The 22787-nt window shown below is 41.5% G+C and overlaps 1 protein-coding gene across 2 annotated transcripts; it reads right to left on the reverse strand.

The window, feature by feature from the left end:
- Positions 1-1243: 1243 nt before the first annotated feature.
- LOC122692254 (sulfotransferase 2A1-like) lies at positions 1244-20577 on the reverse strand. 2 transcript variants are annotated; one of them, XM_043899649.1, is made up of 7 exons: positions 20339-20476; positions 16560-16817; positions 11313-11521; positions 10125-10251; positions 5596-5690; positions 3242-3419; positions 1244-1666 (listed from the first exon to the last, which is right to left on the reverse strand). In XM_043899649.1, the coding sequence occupies exons 2-7, from the start codon at positions 16693-16695 to the stop codon at positions 1554-1556; spliced, it is 858 nt and encodes a 285-aa protein (XP_043755584.1). In that variant the 5' UTR covers positions 16696-16817; positions 20339-20476; the 3' UTR covers positions 1244-1553. The 2 variants fall into 2 exon arrangements, with proteins under 2 accessions (XP_043755584.1, XP_043755585.1); XM_043899650.1 differs by lacking the exon at positions 16560-16817 and having other exon boundaries at positions 20339-20577.
- Positions 20578-22787: the final 2210 nt, after the last annotated feature.

Consider the following 22787-nt stretch of genomic DNA (forward strand, 5'->3'; position numbering starts at 1 on the left):
GTTTGATCCCGGTGGGGGGATATAAGATCCTGCATGCTGCACAGTAAGGCCAAAAATTTAATAAAATAAAAAACTACTGGTTCTCAAACATTAGAAGAAAAGGGTATATATTGAATTTTATTAAATGATTTTTCTGCATCAGTTGATACACTTATGTGATTTTCTTACTTTAGTTTGTGGGTATGGTGAAGTATACTGATTGATTAAAAAAATTTTTTTTTAACTAATTTAATCTTTTTTTTTTTTTGGCTATGCTGGGTCTTCGTTGCTGCGTGGTCTTTTCTCTAGTTGCTGTGGGTGGCTTCTCACTGCGGTGGCTCTCGGGCCTGAGGGCTTCAGTAGTTGTGGCTCCTGGGCTCTGGAGCACAGGCTCAGGAGTTGTGGAGCACCGGCTTAGTTGCCCTGAGGCATGTGGGTCCAGTTCCCAGACCAGGAATTGAACCTGTGTCCCCTGCATCGGCCAGCGAATTTTTAACCACTGGACCACCAGGGAAGTCCTCTAACAAACTGTTAAATGCACAACCCAGTATTGTTAACTATAGGCACAACATTGTAGAGTAAGTCTCTAGAACATATTCTTGTATCTTGTATGACTAAGACAGCACCTGATGAGTGACAGCTCCCCATGTCCCCTTCCCCCAGCCCTTGGCAACCACCATTCTGCTTTCTTTTTCTATGAGTCTGTCTCTTTTATGTTCCTTATGTATGTGGAGTCACACACTATTTGTTCTTCTGCCTGACTTATTTCACTAATACGAATGCCCTTCGAGTTCATCCATATTTCACAGAACGTCTTTCTTCTTTAAGACTCAGTAATAATATCCCATTGTTTGTATACATCACATTTTAAAAATCCATTTATCTAACATTCTCCAAGGTTAGGCCATATGTTAGGCTAAAGCCATATTTTAAATCGGGAGAAATTGGCAGGGAAGATATCCAAATTAATCTGAGGGAGGATAGGTGACTAAATTATAAATCTCAATACCTAATAATGAATGAGTTATACAATCAACATGCAGAGACACCCAAACAGAAAATACTGAGTTGAAAAGCAAGTTGATGAGTGCATTATGCAGGACACCATTTTTCTAGGTTTAAAAACCCTCCCTAAATTCTATATATTGTTTATGGTCAAACACGGCATAATAAGAGAATAATGCTAGGTTGGAAATGATATATTTCAAGGTCACCATAATAGTAAATTGTAGAGATACAGGCAATGGAAAGAGAAGACGCCTTATCTGCTTTGTAATTTTATTTCTCAGTTTTATTTAAAAATAGACATAATTGGGGAGTAATATTATTTCTTTACCACTCTATAGGAATGAGATGAAACATGATAAACATTTTTAAAAAGTCAGGATGCCACAAAGTGAATTAGGGGGTACCCTGATAAAATTTAACAGTCAAGTTGTCAAATGCAGAGATTTGATCATTCAAAACACCACGATGAAATAACAGGTTTTATGCAATTACCCCCAGTCACTCACATGTATAAGGGCAGGAGAACAAATATCAATATCCATATAAGATCTGGAAGATTTAGAACATTATTCCCATGGGAACAGTTCTTGTGGAAGGTCTGCCATCTTCTCCTGGAATAGTTTATCAAAAATTTCAGCTTGGGCCACCGTGAAGTGATTTTTCCAGTCCCCAGTCACGCCTGACAAACATAAAATAGAGACTCAGATCAGATCTAGGGGTCGGTCTCAAGACTCCACTACATGTCTTCCTGAATCTGTTGCTTTTCTTTTTAAAAGTGTATTGCTATTAAGTAGTGCACAATACATTCACACACCTTTCATTTTATTTATTTTAAAAAATTATTTATCTATTTATTTATGGCTGCACTGGGTCACTGTTGCTGACACCGGCTTTCTCTAGTTGCGGCAGTTGGGAGCTCCTCTCCAGCCTTGCTCGGACTTCTCATGGCAGTGGCTTCTCTTGTGGAACAAGAGTTACAATGCATGGGCTTAGCTGTCCCAAGGCATGTGGGATTGTACCCATGTCCGCTGCGCTAGAGGCTGATTCTTCACGCCTGGACCACCAAGGAAGCCCTGGATCTATTTCTTCTGTCTGCTTGACATGGAAATCAGAGCTAATAAAGCAGAATGACCAATGGTTTGTTGCTTTTTACTGCTTGGCAGTCATACCCATTTAGACTTCTGCCTGCTTGAAACAATTTCCCTTGTTCTCTTCTCTCCCAGTGTATAATCTGTCGGCAATAATGCAGCTCTATTTTCTGATAGAACCAGCATTTAGCCACTTTTCGCAACCTCTGCTTCTACCACCTATATCCAAATTAGCATCATTTCTCACCTGGATTATTGTATTAGAAATCTAACTGGTCTTTCTGGTTTTTAAAAAATTGTTTATTTTTATTTATTTATGTGGCTGTGCCATGTCTTAGCTGTGGCACTCGAGATCTTTGATCTTTGTTGTAGCATGTGGCATTTGACGTCTTAGTTGCAGCATGTGGGATCTAGCTGCCTGACCAGGGAAGGAGCCCCGACACCCTGCATTGGGAGACGGAGTATTGGCCACTGGACCACCAGGGACATCCATTTCATTTCTTCCTTGCATGAATCACATCCTCAATCTATTTGAACTATAGGATTCTGGGAAAATAGGCTCCTCCCCCTCTATGCTGTATATTCTGTTCATTCATCTTGAGTTCAAGGATATGGACATGATTAATTTCTCATCACAGGGAGCTTTATAATGTCTGATAACAAGACAGGCTCTCAGCTAAGTGAAAAGTCTTTCCTCTTTCCTTTTTCCAATTGAGCTGTTCTTCATACATTTGTGTTGTTGTTGTTGAGGATATGTTCAATCACCAGGAGTAACACAAACATGAACTTTCCTAATCTTGTCCTAATTTTCTGGGTCAATCACAGCTAGCGAGTTAGCAAGAATAGTGAATTAACCTGGTTACTGTTTGCAGAAGAAATACCTTCCATGTTAAATTCTGAGAGAGAGAGTTTGAATGGCCTTGGATAAGACTGATCACCATACTATACCTGAAAAACTTTCTCCAAGAGCCTGCAGCCCACCTCAGTACTATAAAAAGAGACACCCTGATAAGGGCTCACAAGAGACAATGTCAAGTGATGAGCAATTTACGTTGATAAATTCCAACAGTCCCTACTCCCAGTGGTTACTGCACTAACCAGTTATGGTTGTAAGCATAACTTCTACATTTTCTGATCCATTTTGAAGGCAGCACGTTTTCTTTTACCTTTCCTCAAAAGATGTGCATTTTCCTCTAAATGCAAACCCTTCACAAGGGAATAATTGGACATATTGTTTTCTTTCATGGCCTGGAAAGAACTGTTTTTGAGGACTGAGTTCAGTTCTTCTGGTTCTAGTTCCTTGCCCAGGAATTGGCAGATCTTCTCCACAGTGCTCCTCGTGTCCTAGAAGAAGAGAAAATCTGAGAGATTATGTGAAAGAGCAAGAACGTAGAAAAGGAGATGAGGGGGAGGGGACAACAGAGAGAGGAGGAGGAGAGGGGAGAGGAAAAGAAAATAATGTAGAGACGTGAGTAGGGATAGAGTTGGAGGAGTCCAGAGTGGGTGAACTGGGAGATTGACATTGACACATAGCCACTGTCAATACTAAGTAAAGAATAGGCAACTAACGAGAACCTACTGTGTGGCACAGAGAACTCTAGTCAACGCTCTGTGTTGACCTGAATGGGAAGGAAATCTAAAAAGGGGGATATATGTAAACACTTCGCTGATTCACTTTGCTGTACAGTGAACATTGTAAAGCAACTATGCCTGTGTGTGCTCAGGTGTGTCTGACTCTCCGAGACCCCACGGACTATAGCCTGCCAGACTCCTCTGTCCACAGGATTTTCCAGGCAAGAGCCTTGGAGTGGGTTACCATTTCCTCCTCCAGGGCATCTTCCCAACCCAGGGATCGAACTCGTGTCTCCTGGGGCTTCTGCATTGGCAGGCAAATTCTTTACCACTGAGCTAAAAATTTTAAGAAATAAAGTAAACAAACAAACAAAAATGACTTAGAGAACAGTTGGAAAAAAAAGATGGAAGGACCATGATGGATTTCCCAGTATAGTTGAATTCAGGACACCTTAACACTAAAATACTGAGTTTTCCAAAGAGACTTTAGAAGGGATTCTAGACAATTATGAGCGGGATTAGGCAGGAGAGTTTCAGGGAGAATTTGACAAAAATTTAAGGAATTGATTTCAAGCCTTGGCTATGTGCCCAAATAATGCTGTTTTTCACAACTAACATTTGAATAACACAATTTACCATGTCTTCTTATTTATTATCTCAATAATTAGTTCTTGGCCCATGATCCTGGGAGATTATAAGAAAATGGGTTTTATAACCAGAAAGGCTTTGCTTTGAATCAGAGACTTTCCTCTTAGAGCTAAAATGCTTTAATTTTTTTTCTTTATTCCATGAGCCTTCAGTATGGGCTAACAAGAAAACACACAGTGATAAAACATAAAACATCAAAAAAAGAAAAAAGAAGGAAAAAGGAAAAAAGCAACACCGAACAAACAAAAATCACCACCACCATCCCCCCAAGGGGGGGAAGAAAAGAGAGAGAGAGAGAGAAAACAAATAACTGGGGTAAATTGTTATTTACAAAAGACTCCTTGGTAAAAAGGAAATTCATGTGGACGCCATTGAGGATTGAATAGAAGTAGCTGGAAGAAGATGATGGAAAGTAATGTTTCTCGGATAGAAGCAAAAGCCAGTGTTTGTGTTATTTTCCTTTTCTCCAAGATACCATGAAAGGTTAAAGTTCTTCTCTCTATGGTTTCATCAGCTTTACTGGTTTTGAGTATCACCTGCCAGCTTTTCCTGCCAATTACTGCTCAGTTCAGTACTTGGCCTCAGAGTAATCATACTGATTGATTTTATGACTTAATTTTTCTCCCACCTGGGAGGTCAGGTGGGAGATCCCAGTCCATCTGGGATGTCAGACAGCTGAACACATCTCTGGAACCCAGCTTGCTTCTACCCATTCCCATCTTCTTTCTCAGACCCCTCTCACTACTAGGTTATCAGCAGCACCATAGGATATGCCTCTAGAAATTACAGAACCAGTGACCAGTGTGAGCACAAGCCATTGTACTCTGCCTCAGTGTATGGAAAAAGCCCTTTGGATGTTGTCCAGTTCAGTTCAGTTCAGTCGCTCCGTCAAGTCTGACTCTTTTCGACCCCATGGACAGCAGCACGCCAGGCTTCCCTGTCCATCACCAACTCCTGGAGTTTATTCAAACTCAAAGCCATCAAGTCAGTGATGCCATGCAACCATCTCATCCTCTCTCGTCCCCTTTTCCTCATGCCCTCAATCTGTCCCAGCATCAGGGTCGTTTCCAATGAGTCAGTTCTTGGATGTTGTAAAATGAGATAAAGAACACATGACGAAAGAGAGCATGGCGTTTGACCATAAAAAGGGCAGTGAAGACCTGGTGGCTAAGTTCTCACTTCTCTTGACCATGCACAGGCTAAACTTCGAGAAGGTGGAAGGGAGACACAGGGGGAAGGGAGGGAAGTTAGAGGGAGTGAAGATGAGAAAGAGTTTGCTGATTATAAGAACAATAGTTACCCATTTCATCTCTTCATAACTCAGTATCAGGAAGTTCTCTTTGTCTCTCATGGACATCCAGCCCCGAGTGTGGTCGAACCATGATCCAAATGGCACTGCATACAGAGAAGGTAGAAAGGGTGAGTAGATGACACACAGAATAAAAACAGGGATCCATATATATGTTCACTGTGTGGACATAAATGCTAGCACAACTCAGGGCACTTTTATGCTTGCTGTAACTAGTATCCAGCATCACGCATTAGCCCTTTAAAAAGCCTAGGACTTCCCTGATGGCGCAGCGGATTAGAATCTGCCTGCCAGTGCAGGGGACGAGGGTTTGATCCCTGGACCAGGAAGAGTCCACATGACCTGGAGCAACTGAGGCTGTGGGCCACGACCACCAAAGCCCACACGCCTAGAGCCCGTGCTCCACAGCAAAGAGAAGCCACTGCAGTGAGAAGTCTCACACTGCAACTAGAGAGCAGTCCCTCTCACCACCACTGAAGCCCAAGCAAAGCAGTGAAGGCCCAGCTTAGCCAAAAATAAAAAATTTAGAAACCCAATAAAATAAAACAAGGCTAGTTCACTTGGAGCAGGTTTTGTATACAGCTTTATATGCTGTAAGGAGATCTTGTCCAGAGAGCCATGTGACCTGAGAAGTAGTGTTCTGGTTGCCCCTAATATGTTCTGCCTTTCGAATGTTTAGTTGTTGGCTGTATTCTCACTGTTTCCACACCTCTTGCTTCCTCCCTGCCCTCCACCCCTCCCTCCCCACCATCTTGCCTTCAATGTTGCTGTTGGAATCATTATTCTTTGGGAAACTGTCTTTCCTCTGGTTTAAGGTTTTCTTTTCTTTTTCCTACTACAGCTTTCTTAGAGGCTAGGTGATTTATTTGTAATAATTCTTTGCAAGGCTTTGTGGTTCTTCAAACAGATTTCATCAATGAGGAAATTCTCAGGCATGTCTTCTTGAAGATTTCCTTTCTCTGTATTTTTTCTTTCTTAGTATATGTATATATATATTTTATTGAAGTTTAGTTGACTTACAATGTTTCAGGTGAACAACAAGATGATTCAGTTATACATATTGGACAGCAAGGAGATCAAACCAGTCAATATTAAGGAAATCAACCCTGAATATTCATTGAAAGGACCGATGCTAAAGCTGAAGCTCCAATACTTTGGCCACTTGATGCAAAGAGCTGACTCACTGGAAAAGACCCTGATGCTGGGAAAGATTGAAGGCAAAAGGAGAAGGGGACAGCAGAGGGTGAGATAGTCAGATAGCGTCATCGACTCAATGGACATGAATCTGAGCAAACTCTGTGAGATAGTGGAGGGCAGAAGAGCCTGGCATGCTGCAGTCCATGGGATCGAAAAGAATCAGAGACGACTTAGTGACTGAACAACAACAATATGCATATATTATTTATTATTTTTCAGATTATTTTCCATTATAGGTTGTTACAAGATATTGACTACAGTTCCCTGTGTTATACGGTAAAGCTTTGTTGCTTTTTGCATGTCTAGTCTTTTGTTAATTAGAAATCTAGCATTCTATTCATACTAAGTCAAACAAGTGGGATCAAAATGTTATAAGCTTTATAGGTAGGCAAAAAATCATAAGTTTCTAAAACATATATTATACATATTTTATACACACATATATGTATATGAAAGCTTTTCTATTATGCTTGATAAAGGCTTGAGAAAGAACATCAAAAAAGAGGGGGAGATGGAGAAATTGGAAAACATAAACTAAATGAAATGGGATCACCAAATATGAAATAGAAAAAGTGAAACAAGCTAGATAAAAGATCAGCATATAGTCCAGTTGTTTTTAAACATGGTTGCTCATTAGAAACACATCTGGAGCTTTGGGAAAAAAAGGCAAAACTTGGGCATTTGTATTTTTCAAAAAATTTCAAGATAATTCTAACATGAATCTGGATTTTAAAAAGTGATGACATGTTTATAATAGCCAGGACATGGAAGCAACCTAGATGCCCATCAGCAGACGAATGGATAAGGAAGCTGTGGTACATATACACCATGGAATATTACTCAGCCATTAAAAAGAATTCATTTGAATCAGTTCTAATGAGATGGATGAAACTGGAGCCCATTATACAGAGTGAAGTAAGCCAGAAAGATAAAGAATATTACAGCATACTGACACATATATATGGAATTTAGAGAGATTGTAATGATAACCCTATATGCAACACAGAAAAAGAGACACAGGTGTACAGAACAGAGTTTTGGACCCTGTGGGAGAAGGTGAGCGTGGGATGTTTCGAGAGAACAGCATGTATATTATCTATAGTGAAACAGATCACCAGCCCAGGTGGGATGCATGAGACAAGTGCTCAGGCCTGGTGCACTGGGAAGACCCAGAGGAATCGCGTGGAGAGGGAGGTGGGAGGGGGGATCAGGATGGGGAACACATGTAACTCCATGGCTGATTCATGTCAATGTATGACAAAACCCACTACAATATTGTAAAGTAATTAGCCTCCAACTAATAAAAAAAAAGTGATGACAGGTTTTTCTATTAAATGGTAGTTTTGATGATATAGAATTCTATTATTTCCTGCTAATCAATCATGATGCAATGGTGTTAAGTGAGTGATAGTTACATAATCACAATAGTAAAAGATATTTATTAGTTTTTCACAATCAATAGCCAGACAAAGAGTAAAAGACAATTAAAATTGCAATCCATAATGGAAATGTGATTAACTCAACAATATAAAATAATTATGTACAAGTTGGGTGGTTAAGTAGAGTCATGTGGTAAGTGGAAGTGTATGTGTGCATGTTTTCATCTGATCAGACAGTCTATGTCTTTTGGTTGGTGGATTTAATCCATTTACATGTAAGTTAATTATTGATATGTATGATCCTATTACCATTTTCTTGATTGTTTTGGGTGTATTTTGTTTAGGTCATTCCCTACTCTTGTGTTTCCTGCCTAGAAAAATTCCTTCAGCATTTGTGGTAAAGTTGGTTTGGTGGTGCTGAATTCTCTTAACTTTTGCTTGTCTGAAAAGCTTTTGATTTCTCCATCAAATCTGAATGAGAGTCTTGGGTAGAGTGATCTTGGTGGTCAGTTCTTCCCTTTCATCACTGTATGTTTTCTCTTTTTTTATTGTTGTTGCTTTTTTTTTTTTCTTTTTATTTTTTTCTTTTCATCACTAAAAATATTGTGTCATTCCCTTCTGGCTTGTAGAGTTTCTGTTGAGAGATCAGCTGATAAACCATATGAGTTCCCTTGTATGTCATTTGTCATTTTCCCTTGTTGCTTTTAATATTTGATCCTTGTCCTTAATTTTTGTCAGTTTGATTACTATGTGTCTCGGTGAGTTCCTCTTTGGGTTTATCCTGCTGGAATTCTGTGAGCTTCCTGGACTTGGTTGACTATTTATGAAGTTTTCAGTTACTATCTCTTCAAATATTTTCTTGGGTCCTTTATCTCTCTCTTTTTCTTCTGGGACCCCTATAATGCAAATGTTGGTGCATTTAACATTGTCCCAGAGGCTTCCTAGGCTGTCTTCATTTTCTTTTTTTATTCTTTTTCTATATTCTGTTCTGTGGCAGTGATTTCCACCGTTCTGTCCTCCAGGTCACTTATTCATTCTTCTGCCTCAGTTATTCTGCTACTGATTCCTTCCAGAGTATTGTTCATCTCTGTTTGTGTCTTTCTCTGGTGGACAGAGCCTCTCTCAGTAAAGCTTTAATCCAGTCATCAGCTAATGGGTGGAGTTGTGCTCCTGTTAGTCCTGTTAGTTTGGCAACCCACTCCAGTTTTCTTGCCTGGAGAATTCTATGGCCAGAGGAGCCTGGCAGGCTACAGTCCATGGGGTTGCAGAGTTGGACACTACTGAGCAACTAACACTACCATGTCTGAGCCTTTCTTTTTTTAAAAAAAATATTTATTTATTTGTCTGGGCTGGGTCTGAGATCTTTGATCTTCATCCCAGGAGTTGCAATTACTCAACCCACGTGCCACAACTACTGAAGTTCAAGCAGCCTAGAGCCCCAGCTCCACAACAAGAGAAGCCACTGCAATGAGAAGCCTGTGCACTGCAATGAAGAGTAGCCCTTAACTCTCAGCAACTAGAGAAAAGCCCGTGCAGCAGTGAAGACCCAATGTGGCTAAAAATAAATAAATAAAGGAATAAGGAAGATGCATCTGAAAAATGATGAAAAGTCAGGATTGTATTGTCCAGAAAGCCAATGAAAGCTGAATTTCAGAAAGTCATAGATTAGGAGAGTAGAGGAAAGAATATGAGTGCTTGGTGCTAGTATTAGACAGATCCTGGAGACTCAGAAAATAGCTAGAATAGTTTCTGATGGGGCAAACAAAGAGGCTGGTTGAGGTTCTGCTGCTCTATAAGACAGTATGTGGATTTAGAAAATCTGGGTTCCAGTGGTGATGGTGATACTCATGGGTTGGTAAGATGTAGAGACATCAGGTTGGGTTTAAAAGTGAAAAAAAGAAGTCTGATGAAGGACCCTAGCTTTCATATTTTACATTCACTCACTATTTCCTTGGATGAACCATTCAAAATATTCTTCCAGTGATTCTGGTTTCTCAACAAATTTTGCACTCCTCCAGAAAAAATAACCAGACACAAAAACATCTCTCGGATTTCTGATGAGGTAGATCATCTTAAAGAGAAAAATAGGATGATGAAAAATCAAGTCATTTTCTAACCTTACTTTTTTTCCCCCAACCTTTATGACTTTCATAAAAATGGAGAAAAAGCTAAAGACTTCCCTGGTGGTTCAGTGGTTAAGAGTCTGTGCTTACACTGCAGGGGGTGTGGGTTTGATCCCTGGTCAGGAAATAGGATCCCACCTGGTGTGTGGTACAGCCACACAAACAAACCACCCAAGCTATCAGCTGGATGTAGAAACACATAGTGGTTAGAAAAACCAGTCACGAAGGCTGAGTAATCACCCCGAATTTAGGCATTGATTTAAGTGTGCCGCTTCTCATATGAGCAACTCTCTGGTGCGTCTACATAAGTGGCAGGAAGTATTTATTTAATTAAGACTGGCTAATTATTATTATTATTTTTTATAGCAACAAAGGAGGATTATTCAGGGTATAATACAGTTATAAATTCTAGTTTGGATTTAAATGTGGTTTTCTAAGATTTTGGCATGATCGTTTCCCTTGGTCTCTGGCTTACACCTGGCTAGAATAACCTGCAGAATGGTCTACATATTTGTATTCCAGTATAGCTGTGTCACCATCAAATAAAGACTCCCAGGTCCCACCCCATATCTACTGAATACAATTGCATTTCAATCAGATTTCCAAGTGATTCCTAGGCAAATTAAAGTTTAACAAGCGTTGCTCAAGTCTATCTTTATTTTATATTTTTGTTTTTTGGCTGCATCCCATGGCATGCAAAACTTCCCCGACCAGGAATTGAACTTGTGTCCCCTGCATTGGGGCTTCCCTGGTGTCTCATTGTTAATAATCCATCTGCAATGCAGGAGACACAAGAGATGCAGCTTCAATCCCTGGGTTGGGAAGATGCCTTATAGGGCATGGCCACCCACTCCAGTATTCTTGCCTGGAAAATCTCAGAAACAGAGGACCCTGGTGGGCTACAGTCCATCGGGCTGCAAAGAGTTGGACACGACTTAAATGACAGAGCACCACCACTGGGCCACCAGAGAAGTCCTGATGAAGACTGTCTTCACTACGGTACACTGACCTTGGCCTTGGATTTGAAGAAAGACTTGGGGAAGAGTTGGATGGGGAGGTGAGAACTGATGAGACGTGGGCCTTCCTTCTCCTTTAGTAATTCATACCCATACTTATTCTCTACCCAGGGGGAGCGGTCCCAAATGGGCTCAGATTGGATCCACTTGGGATCCCCCTTGGAGTAAATCAGGCAGACAGTTTCAATCAACCAGTTTGTTCCTAGATAAAGAAAGGAAAAATATGATCAATCATTTTAATCTGACTTTAAAAAATCCTTATAATGTATACAGGTCATAAAGGTACCATCTTAACCCTCTTTAAATGTACGGTTCAATTGTTGTTTAGTTGCTCAGTCCTGTCCAACTCTTTTTGCAACCCTATGGAATGTAGTCCTCCAGGCTCCTCTGTCCATGGGATTTCCCAAGTAAGAATACCAGAGTGGCAGCTATTAAAATGAATGCATTTCCTCCAGGAGTTTTATAGTTTCTGGTCTTACATTTAGATCTTTAATCCATTTTGAGTTTATTTTTGTGTATGGTGTTAGAAAGTGTTCTAGTTTCATTCTTTTACAAAACTCTTAGAGGAGAACATAGGCAAAACACTCTCCGGCATAAATCACAGCAGGATCCTCTATGACCCACCTCCAAGAATATTGGAAATAAAAGCAAAAATAAACAAATGGGACCTAATTAAACTTAAAATCTTTTGCACAACAAAGGAAACTATAAGCAAGGTGAAAAGACAGCCCTCAGATTGGGAGAAAATAATAGCAAACGAAGCAACAGACAAAGGATTAATCTCAAAAATATACAAGCAACTCCTGCAGCTCAATTCCAGAAAAATAAATGACCCAATCAAAAAATGGGCCAAAGAACTAAACAGACATTTCTCCAAAGAAGGCATACAGATGGCTAACAAACACATGAAAAGATGCTCAACATCACTCATTATCAGAGAAATGCAAATCAAAACCACAATGAGGTACCATTACACACCAGTCAGGATGGCTGCTATCCAAAAGTCTACAAGCAATAAACGCTGGAGAGGGTATGGAGAAAAGGGAACCCTCTTACACTGCTGGCGGGAATGCAAACTAGTACAGCCACTATGGAGAACATTGTGGAGATTCCTTAAAAAACTGGAAATAGAACTGCCATATGACCCAGCAATCCCACTTCTGGGCATACACACTGAGGAAACCAGATCTGAAAGAAACACGTGCACCCCAATGTTCATTGCAGCACTGTTTATAATAGCCAGGACATGGAAGCAACCTAGATGCCCATCAGCAGACGAATGGATAAGGAAGCTGTGGTACATATACACCATGGAATATTACTCAGCCATTAAAAAGAATTCATTTGAATCAGTTCTAATGAGATGGATGAAACTGGAGCCCATTATACAGAGTGAAGTAAGCCAGAAAGATAAAGACCAATACAGTATACTAACACATATATATGGAATTTAGAAAGATGGTAACCATAACCCTATATGCAAAACAGAGAAAGAGACACAGAGGTACAGAACAGACTTTTGGACTCTGTGGGAGAAGGCAAGGGTGGGATGTTTCAAGAGAACAGCATCGAAACATGTATATTATCTAGGGTGAAACAGATCACCAGCCTAGGTTGGATGCATGAGACAAGTGCTCAGGCCTGGTGCACTGGGAAGACCCAGAGGAATCGGGTGGAGAGGGAGGTGGGAGGGGGATCAGGCTGGGGAATACATGTAAATCCATGGCTGATTCATGGCAGTGTATGACAAAAACCACTACAATATTGTAAAGTAATTAGCCTCCAACTAATAAAAATAAATTGAAAAAAATACTGTAAAGCAATTATCCTTCAATTAAAAATAAATACATTTTAATAATAAAAAAATAAAATGAATGCATTTGAATCAGTTCTAATGAGGTGGATGAAGCTGGAGCCTATTATACAGAGTAAAATAAGTCGGAAAGAAAAAAACCAATACAGTATACTAACGCATATATGTAGAATTTAGAAAAATGGTAACGATGACCCTATATAACCAGACAGCAAAAGAGACACAGATGTAAAGAACAGACTTTTGGACTCTGTGGGAGAAGTCGAGGGTGGGATGATTTGAGAGAATACCACTGAAACATGTATATTATCATATGTGAAATAGATTGCCAGTCCAGGTTCAATACCTGAGACAGGGTGCTCAGGGCTGGTGCACTGGGATGACCCTGAGGGATGGGATGGGGAGGGAGGTGAGAGGGGGAATCAGGATGGGGAACACATGTACACCCATGGCTGATTCATGTCAATGTATGGCAAAAACCACTACAATATTGTAAGATAATTAGCTCCCAATTAAAATAAATAAATTAATTTTTAAAAAAAGAAGAAGAAAAAAAGAATATCAGAATGGGTTGCCATTTCCTTCTCTAGGGGACCTTATCGACCCAGGAATTGTACCCACATCTCCTGCACTGGCAGGCGGACTCTTTCTCACCGAGCCACCAGGCAGCCCTGTATAGCTCTGTAGGGTTAAGAATATTCTCATGGTTGTGCAAATGATCTCCAGAACTTTTCCATCTTGCACAGCTGAATCTCATGCCCATTAAGTAACAACTTCTCATTTTCTTCTCCTTCCAGTCCCTGGCAACCATTCTACTTTCTCTTTCTGATACTTCATACCATGCAGAGCTTGGTGACTCAGATGATAAAAGAATCTGCTTGCAATGCAGGAGACCCGGATTCGATCCCTGAGTCAGGAAGATCCCCTGGAGACGGGGATGGCTACACACTACAGTATCCTTGCCTGGAGAATCCCATGGACAGAGGAGCCTGAAGGGCTAGGGTCTACTGGATCACGAGTGTCAGCCTCAACTGAATGACCAACACTTTCACTTCACTCCATACATACTATGTCTTCGTAGTTTATCCGTGTTGTCGCAAGTGTCAGAACTCCAATCCTTTTCAAGGCTGAATAGTATTCTAAATATGTGGATAGTAAATTTTGTTTATCCATTCATCTGTCAATGGACCTTTGGGTTGCTTCTATGCTTCAGCTACTTGCTTAAATCCTTTGAACATGTTCCCATTGCTCTTGGCCTTTGAACAAATTCCCATTGCCCTTGGCTTACCATTACCACAGCACTTCTGATGACTTCAGCCTTGCTTCTTGCCCAATCATAGTCCCTCTATGACTCCACCCCTCATAGATATATGATCCACATCTTTTTAGTTCAGTGGATTTATCAAGTTCTTTTCTAATTCCTGACCACTATCTATGCTGATACCTTTACTGGAAAATCCCTCCTTTTAAAAAATTTATAGTTATTTATGCATTTGTTTTTGGCTGTCTTGCTGCACTTGGGCTTTCTCTAGTTGTGGTGAGTGGGGGGCTACTCGCTAGTTGTGATGCTCGGGCTTCTCATTGCAGTGACTTCTCTTGTTGCAGAGCACGGGCTCTAGAGCCTGCAGGCTACAGTAGTTGTGGCACACGGGCATATTTGCTCCAGAGGATGGAGGATCTTCCTGGACCAGGGATTGAACCCATGTCCCCTGCATTGGCAGGCAAATTGTTAACCACTGGACCATCAGGGAAGTCCTGAAAAATATCTCTTTTCACAAAATAATTTCACATTCACTCTTTTTTTAGAAAAAGAAAAATATTTTCTGCCGCTAATTTTTTCCTTTTTCTAAAATAAAAGATTTGTTTATTTTATTATTTACGGCTGTGCTTGTGTCTTCACTGTTGCACTGGGGATTTCTCTAGTTGCAGTGAGCAGGGGCTGCTGAGAAGCCGTCTAATTGTGGTGGCTTCATTTGTTGCAGAGCACAGGCTCTAGGCACACGGGCTTCAGCAGTTGCGGCTTGTGGGTGCTAGAGCACCGGCTCAATGATTGCGGTGTACAGGCTTAGTTGCTCCACAGGATGTGGAATCTTCACTGACTAGGGATCAAACCAGTGTCCCTTCCATTGGCAGGAGGATTCATAACCTCTAGACCACCAGGGAAGCCCCACGTTCACTCTTTTCGATCTCAATTTAGATGTCATTTCTTCTACCTTGCTTTTTGGCTGCGGTAGTTATGTTTTATTCCCCACCCCAGCCCTCCCACCTCGTTTTATTGGCTTATTACTGTCAAATTAAGGACCTATATATTTAACACCCTCAGTTCAAAAACAGTAGGGGCAACATGGCAAGACTAAACTCTTCCTTGCTCCATTATTTTATACAAGTAACTGGATAAGACTTGTTTCTGATAGCGGGGAGCTTATTGTCTCTTTCATACAAAGCAGATACCCCAAGGGCATCCCCTGGGGCTCAGTGGTAAAGAATCCGCCTGCCAGTGCAGGAGACATGGGTTTGATCCCTGACCCGGGAAGATCCCACAGGCAGTGGGGCAACTAAGGCCGTGTGCAGCAACTACTGCGCCATGAGGCGCAACTACTGAAGCCCTGACCCCGGCTCCACAACAAGAGAAGCTACCTCTAGAAAAGCTCTCCCACTGCAACTAGAGAAAGCAATGAAGCAATGAAGACGTAAGAGCAGCAATGAAGATCTAGCATAGTCCAAAATAAATCAAGAATAACAATAAAAGCAAGAGGCAAAATTCTACTTAAAAAGACGAATGTGTATATTTAAGGTGCACATGTTCATTTGTTACATGTCACATGGTGAAGACTACCACTGTCAAGCTAATTAAAATATACATCATCTCACAGAATTATGTGCCCCCCCCCCACTTCTTCTAGGGCTTCCCTGGTGGCTCAGTGGTAAAGAATCCACCTGCCAATGCAGGAGAAAGAAGAGATTAGGATTCAATCCCTGGGTCAGGAAGATCCCCTGGAGAAGGGGATGGCAACCCTCTCCAGTATTCTTACCTGGAGAACCCCACGGACAGAGGAGCCTGGTGGGCTACAGTTCAGGGGTTTCACAAGGAGTTGGACAGGACTGATTGACTAAATAATAGCAGCCCATTTCTGCAGTGGTTTCTGCAGAAATAACTCTCCATCTTCTTTCACTCCTCTCTACAAACAGCTGAATCTGCCTTATGCTTCACTCCCATGGTTTCCTCTGATGCCTTTGATTACCCCCTCTGAGCACTCAGCTGACTGTGTAACTGCCTGGCTCGATCCTTTTCTCTGAACATCAGTGGGATCAGTGCACATTTCTATTCCCCTAATGCATTGTCAGCATACAGAAAGCATTCCATCTGTCTACTGAATGAATGAGGGCCACAGCCACAGTCTGTCAGTACCTGATCCTGCTTCCTTACCTGATTTGGGGAAAGTCAGCAGTAAGACATCTTCATCTTTAATAATAAATCTCTCCTGCACCTCTCTCAGGACTTCAGGTGAGTAATCCAGGCTTGGGAAGGGTATCCCTTCAAACCATATAAACTTTCCTGTCATGACGATGAGCTCTTTGTACCTCTCGTGAGCCCTTTAGCTGTAGTCACTGTTGGACTGGGAGATGTGTTTTATAGTCAGCCTTGAATAGTCATTAATCTCTCCCAGGTCTTTGATGAGTGTGCCTACCCATAAAAAGAGAGGGTCACAAGATTGATAATATTGGGCAACCGTGAAGTCATTCAGAGAACATTCTGGGGTGACCTGAGTTTGACTTCACGGGAGGGAACCAGGAGTTTAGTAACAAGATGGAGGGTGTAGACATGTGGTGGGTTAAAAATGTATATCTTTAAGTTTATTTATTTATTGGCTGCGCCAGGTCTTCATTGCTGTGTGTGGGCTTTTTCTAGCTGCAGCAAGCAGGGGTTACTCTCTTTTGCCAAGCTGGGGCTCTAGGCAGCTGGGCTGAGTATGTGGCACAGGGGCTTGGTTGCCCCATGGCATGTGGAAACTTCCCGGACCAGGTATAGAACCTGTGTCCCTTGCAATGGCAGGCAGAATCCTAACCAGTGGACCACCAGGGAAATCCTAAAAATATATATTAAATAAGCTTTGTTATTTTTTCAACACTTTTAGATGTATAGGAAAATTGTAAATAGAGTGTAAAAAATTCTTATAGTCCATACTTCTTTCAGACTTCCTTAGTTTTTAACCTAATATAGTTTCTCTGGTCCAAGATCCTATCCCAGACACTACATTGCATTGGGTCTTTATGTCTCCTTAGGTCTGTCTTAGCTGTGACAGTTTCTCAAACTTTCCTTGTCTTTGATAACTTTGACAGTTTTGAGGATTATTGATCAGGTATCTTGGAGAAGGTCCCTCTCTTGGGGTGTGCCCGATGTTTTTCTCATAATTAGACTGGGTTTCTGGGTTTTAGAGAGGAAGATCATGGACGTAAAATACTAGTACAGTCACAACATTTCAAAGGTATTTACTATCAGTCTGACATCTCAGTTCTAGCTGACTCTTTGCGACCCCAAGAAATTCTCTAGGCCAGAATACTGGAGTGGGTAGACTTTCCCATCTCCAGGGGATTTTCCCAACCTAGGGATTGAACCCAGGTCTCCCACATTGCAGGCATATTTTTTACCAGCTGAGCCACAAGGGGCTTTCCCTCATATATCAGTTGGTGCAATGTAGGAGGCCCCGGTTTGATTCCTGAGTTGGGAATATCGCTGGAGAAAGGAATGGCTACAGACTCCAGTATTCTTGCCTGAAGAATCCCATGCACAGGAGAGCCTGGCAGGCTACAGTTTCTGGGATCATGAAGAGTCAGACATAACTGGAACGACTAACACTTTCACTTCCCTTCATACATACTATGTCTTCATAGTTTATCTGTGTTATAGCGTGTGTCAGAACTCCATTCCTTTCTAATTCTGAATAATATTCTACAATATGTGGACAGTAAATTTTGTTTATCCATTCATCTGTCAGTGGACCTCTGGGTTGCTTCTAAGCTTCGGCTATTTGCTTAAATCCTTTGAACACGTTCCCATTGCTCTTGGCCTTTGAACAAATTCCCATTGCCCTTGGCTTATCATTACCACAGCACTTCCGATAACTTCAGCCTTGCTTCTTGCCCAATCACAGTCCCTCTATGACCCCATCCCTCATAGATATATGATCCACATCCTTTCAGTTCAGTGGATTTGTCAAGTTCTTTTCCAATTCCTGACCACTATCTATGCTGATACCTTTACTGGAAAATCCCTCCTTTTAAAAAAGTTATAGTTATTTATGCATTTGTTTTTGGCTGTCTTGCTGCACTTGGGCTTTCTCTAGTTGTGGTGAGTGGGGGGCTACTCGCTAGTTGTGATGCTCGGGCTTCTCATTGCAGTGACTTCTCTTGTTGCAGAGCACGGGCTCTAGAGCCTGCAGGCTACAGTAGTTGTGGCACACGGGCATATTTGCTCCAGAGGATGGAGGATCTTCCTGGACCAGGGATTGAACCCATGTCCCCTGCATTGGCAGGCAAATTGTTAACCACTGGACCGTCAGGGAAGTCCTGGAAAACATCTCTTTTCACAAAATAATTTCACAGTCATTCTTATTTTTTTTTTTTAAAGAAGCGTATTATTTTCTTGCTGCTAATTCTTTCCTTTTTCTAAAATAAAAGATTTGTTTATTTTATTATTTACGGCTGTGCTGTGTCTTCATTGTTGCACTGGGGATTTCTCTAGTTGCAGTGAGCAGGGGCTGCTGAGAAGCCGTCTAATTGTGGTGGCTTCTTTTCTTGTGGAGCACAGGCTCTAGGCACACGGGCTTCAGCAGCTGTGGCTCATGGGCTCAGAAGTTGCAGCTTGTGGGTGCTAGAGCACTGTTTCAATAGTTGTGGTGTACAGACTTCGTTGATCCACAGGATGTGGACACAGGGACTGAACCCATGTCCCTTCCATTGGCAGGTGGATTCTTAACCTCTAGACCACCAGGGAAGCCCCATGTTCACTCTTTTTTTAATCTCAATTTAGATGTAATTTCCTCTACCTTGTTTTTTGGCTGTGGTAGTTATGTTTTACTCCCCACACCAGCCCTCCCACCTCGTTTTATTGACTTATTACTAACAGGTTAAGGACGTATACGTTTAACTCCCTCAGTTCAAAAACAGTGGGGGCAACATGACAAGACCAAACTCTCCATTGCTCCATTATGTTATACAAGTAACTGGATAAGACTTGTTTCTGCTAGCAGGGAGCTTATTGTCTCTTTCATATAAAGCAGAAATAGGGCATCCCTGGGGGCTCAGTGGTAACAAATCCGTCTGCCAAAGTAGGAGACATGGGTTTGATCCCTGACCTGGGAAGATCCTACAGACAGTGGTGCAACTCAGCCCGTGTGCTGCAACTACTGAAGCCCTGACCCCGGCTCCACAACAAGAGAAGTTACCTCTAGAGAAGCCCTCACACTGCAACTAGAGAAGGCCCACGCAGCAATGAAGACCTAACACAGACCAAAATAAATCAAGAATAATAATAAAAGCAAGAAGCAAAATTCTATTTAAAAAGACGAATGTGTATATTTAAGGTGCACATGTTCATTTGTTACATGTCACATTGTGAAGACTACCACCGTCAAGCTAATTAACATATACATCATCTCACAGAATTACATCCTTCCCCTACTTCTTCTAGGGCTTCCCTGGTGGCTCAATGGTAAAGAATCCACCTGCCAATGCAGGAGACAGAAGAGATTAGGATTCAATCCCTGGCTCGGAAAGATCCCCTGGAGAAGGTGATGGCAACCCTCTCCAGTATTCCTACCTGGAAAATCCCATGGACAGAGGAGCCTGGTGGGCTACAGTTCAGGGCTTTCACAAGGAGTCGGACAGGACTGAGGGACTAAACAATAGCAGCCCATTTCCTCTACTGACTTCACTCTCCATCCTCTTCCACTCCTCTCTACAAACAGCTGAATCTGCCTTATGCTTCACTCCCATGGTTTCCTCTGATGCCTTTGATTACCCCCTCTGAGCACTCAGCCGACTGTGTAACTGCCTGGCTCGATCCTTTTCTCTGAACATTAGTGGGATCAGTGCACATTTCTATTCCCCTAATGCGTTGTCGGCATACAAAAAGCGTTCCATCTGCCTGCTGAATATATGAAGGCCATAGCCCCATCCTGTCAGTACCTGATCCTGCTTCCTTACCTGATTTGGGGAAAGTCAGCAGTAAGACATCTTCATCTTTAATAATAAAACTCTCCTGCACCTCTCTCAGGACTTCAGGTGAGTAATCCAGGCTTGGGAAGGGTATCCCTTCAAACCATATAAACTTTCCTGTCATAATGATGAGCTCTTTGTACCTCTCGTGAGCCTTTTAGCAGTAGTCACTGTTGAACTGGGAGATGTGTTTTATAGTCAACTTCGAACAATCATTAATCTCTCCCAGGTCTTTGATGAGTGTGCCTACCCATAAAAAGAGAGGGTCACAAGATTGATAATATTGGGCAACCGTGAAGTCATTCAGAGAACATTCTGGGGTGACCTGAGTTTGACTTCACGGGAGGGAACCAGGAGTTTAGTAACAAGATGGAGGGTGTAGACATGTGGTGGGTTAAAAATGTATATCTTTAAGTTTATTTATTTATTGGCTGCGCCAGGTCTTCATTGCTGTGTGTGGGCTTTTTCTAGCTGCAGCAAGCAGGGGTTACTCTCTTTTGCCTAGCTGGGGCTCTAGGCAGCTGGGCTGAATATGTGGCACAGGGGCTTGGTTGCCCCATGGCATGTGGAAACTTCCCAGATTAGGTATCAAATCCATGTCCCTTGCAATGGCAGGCAGAATCCTAACCAGAGGACCACCAGGAAAATCCTAAAATATATTTTAAATAAGCTTTGTTATACTTTCAACACTTTTAGACGTATAGGAAAATTGTATAGATAGTGTAAATAATTCTCATAGTCCATACTTCTTTCAGACTTCCTTAGTTTTTAACTAGTATCATTTCTTTTGTCCAAGATGCTACCCCAGACACTACATTACATTGGGTCTTCATGTCTCCTTAGGTCTGTCTTAGCTGTGACAATTTCTCAGACTCTCCTTGTCTTTGATGACTTTGACAGTTTTGAGGATTACTGGTCAGGTATTTAGGAGAAGTCCCTCTCTTGGGGTGTGCCTGATGTTTTTCTCATAATTAGACTGGGTTTCTGGGTTTTGGAGAGGAAGATCATGGACGTAAAATACTAGTACAGTCACAGCATTTCAAGGGTATTTACTATCAACCTGACATCTCATTGCTGTTGTTGACTTTGATTGCCTGGAAGAAGTAATGCTTGTTAGATTTTCCCATGGTGTATTTACTCTCCCCATCTGTTTTTTTTTTTTTTTTTTTCTAAATTTTTTGTCCATGCCTCACGGCATGTGAGATCTTGGTTCTCTGATCAGAGATTGAACCCATACCCCTTACTTTGGAAGCTCAGAGTCTTAACCACTGGACTGCCAGGGAAGTCCTTACCTTCTTTCCTTTTTATATGGGCATATTTAAAACATGAAGTCTAGATGTGAAGGTATTAATGAGAACATGTTGTGTAAACTCTTATTGAGGATCTTTTCTAAAACTATTGTCTGGCCCCATTTAAATTATCAAAATATTATTAAAAAAAAAAAAAAGAAATGCTGAGGATATGTTCCAGATAGAAGAGAATGTAAACTAAAACCTGGATTGACTTCCAGACCACAGAAAATGTTATTTTTTTATTATTGGGACAGTTGAGCACATTTGAATGCACACTGTGGATTAGATAATAACATTGCATCAACACAAACTTCCCTGATTCCTATCATTTTTGTGGGATTATAAGGGAAATGTTTTTGATCTTAGAAAATATGAAGTTTTTTTAAAAATTGTACTTATTTATTTTTAACTCTGCTGGGTCTAAGTTGCTGCCCAGGCTTTTTCTCGAGTTGTGGCGAATGGGGCTACTCTCTAGTTGAGGTGAGGAGGCATCTGATTGCTGTGGTTTCTCTTGTGGAGCACGGGCTCTAGGGCACATGGGCTTCAGTAGCTGTGGCTCCCGGGCTCTGGAGCACAGGCTCAATAGTTGTGGTGCATGGGCTTAGTTGCTCTGTGACGCCTGGGATCCTCACAGACCAGGGAGGAACCCGTGTCTTCTGCATGGATGGGTGGATTCTTAACCACTGAGCCACCAGAGAAGTCTCATCCCTTGAAGTTTTGAGGGATAAAAGGAAAGGATTTCTGTAACTTACTCTCACATGGCTGAAAAAGTTTATATTGTATATGAGAGTGAAAAATAAGAGCATAATCTAGTAAATGTTGCAAAAGTTTACAGTTGGTAAATCTGTGTGAACTATGTACAAGGATTTTGTGTGTATTTCTTGCAAGATTTCCCTAAGCTTGAAGATAATTAAAAATAAAAAAAGTCGCTCAGTTGTGTCCAGGTCTTTGCAACGCCACGGGCTACACAGTGCATGGATTTCTCTAGGCCAGAATACTGGAGTGGGTTGCCTATCCCTTCTCAAGGGGATCTTCCTGACCTAGGAAGTGAACGAGGGTCTCCTGCATTGCATGGTGTTCTTTACCAACTGAGTTATCAGGGAAGTCCTTTAAAAAATAAAAATCAAACTAAATAAATAGATGTA

This window comes from Cervus elaphus, chromosome 4 (genome assembly GCF_910594005.1).
Source record: "Cervus elaphus chromosome 4, mCerEla1.1, whole genome shotgun sequence".
NCBI classification, from domain to species: Eukaryota; Metazoa; Chordata; class Mammalia; order Artiodactyla; family Cervidae; genus Cervus; species Cervus elaphus.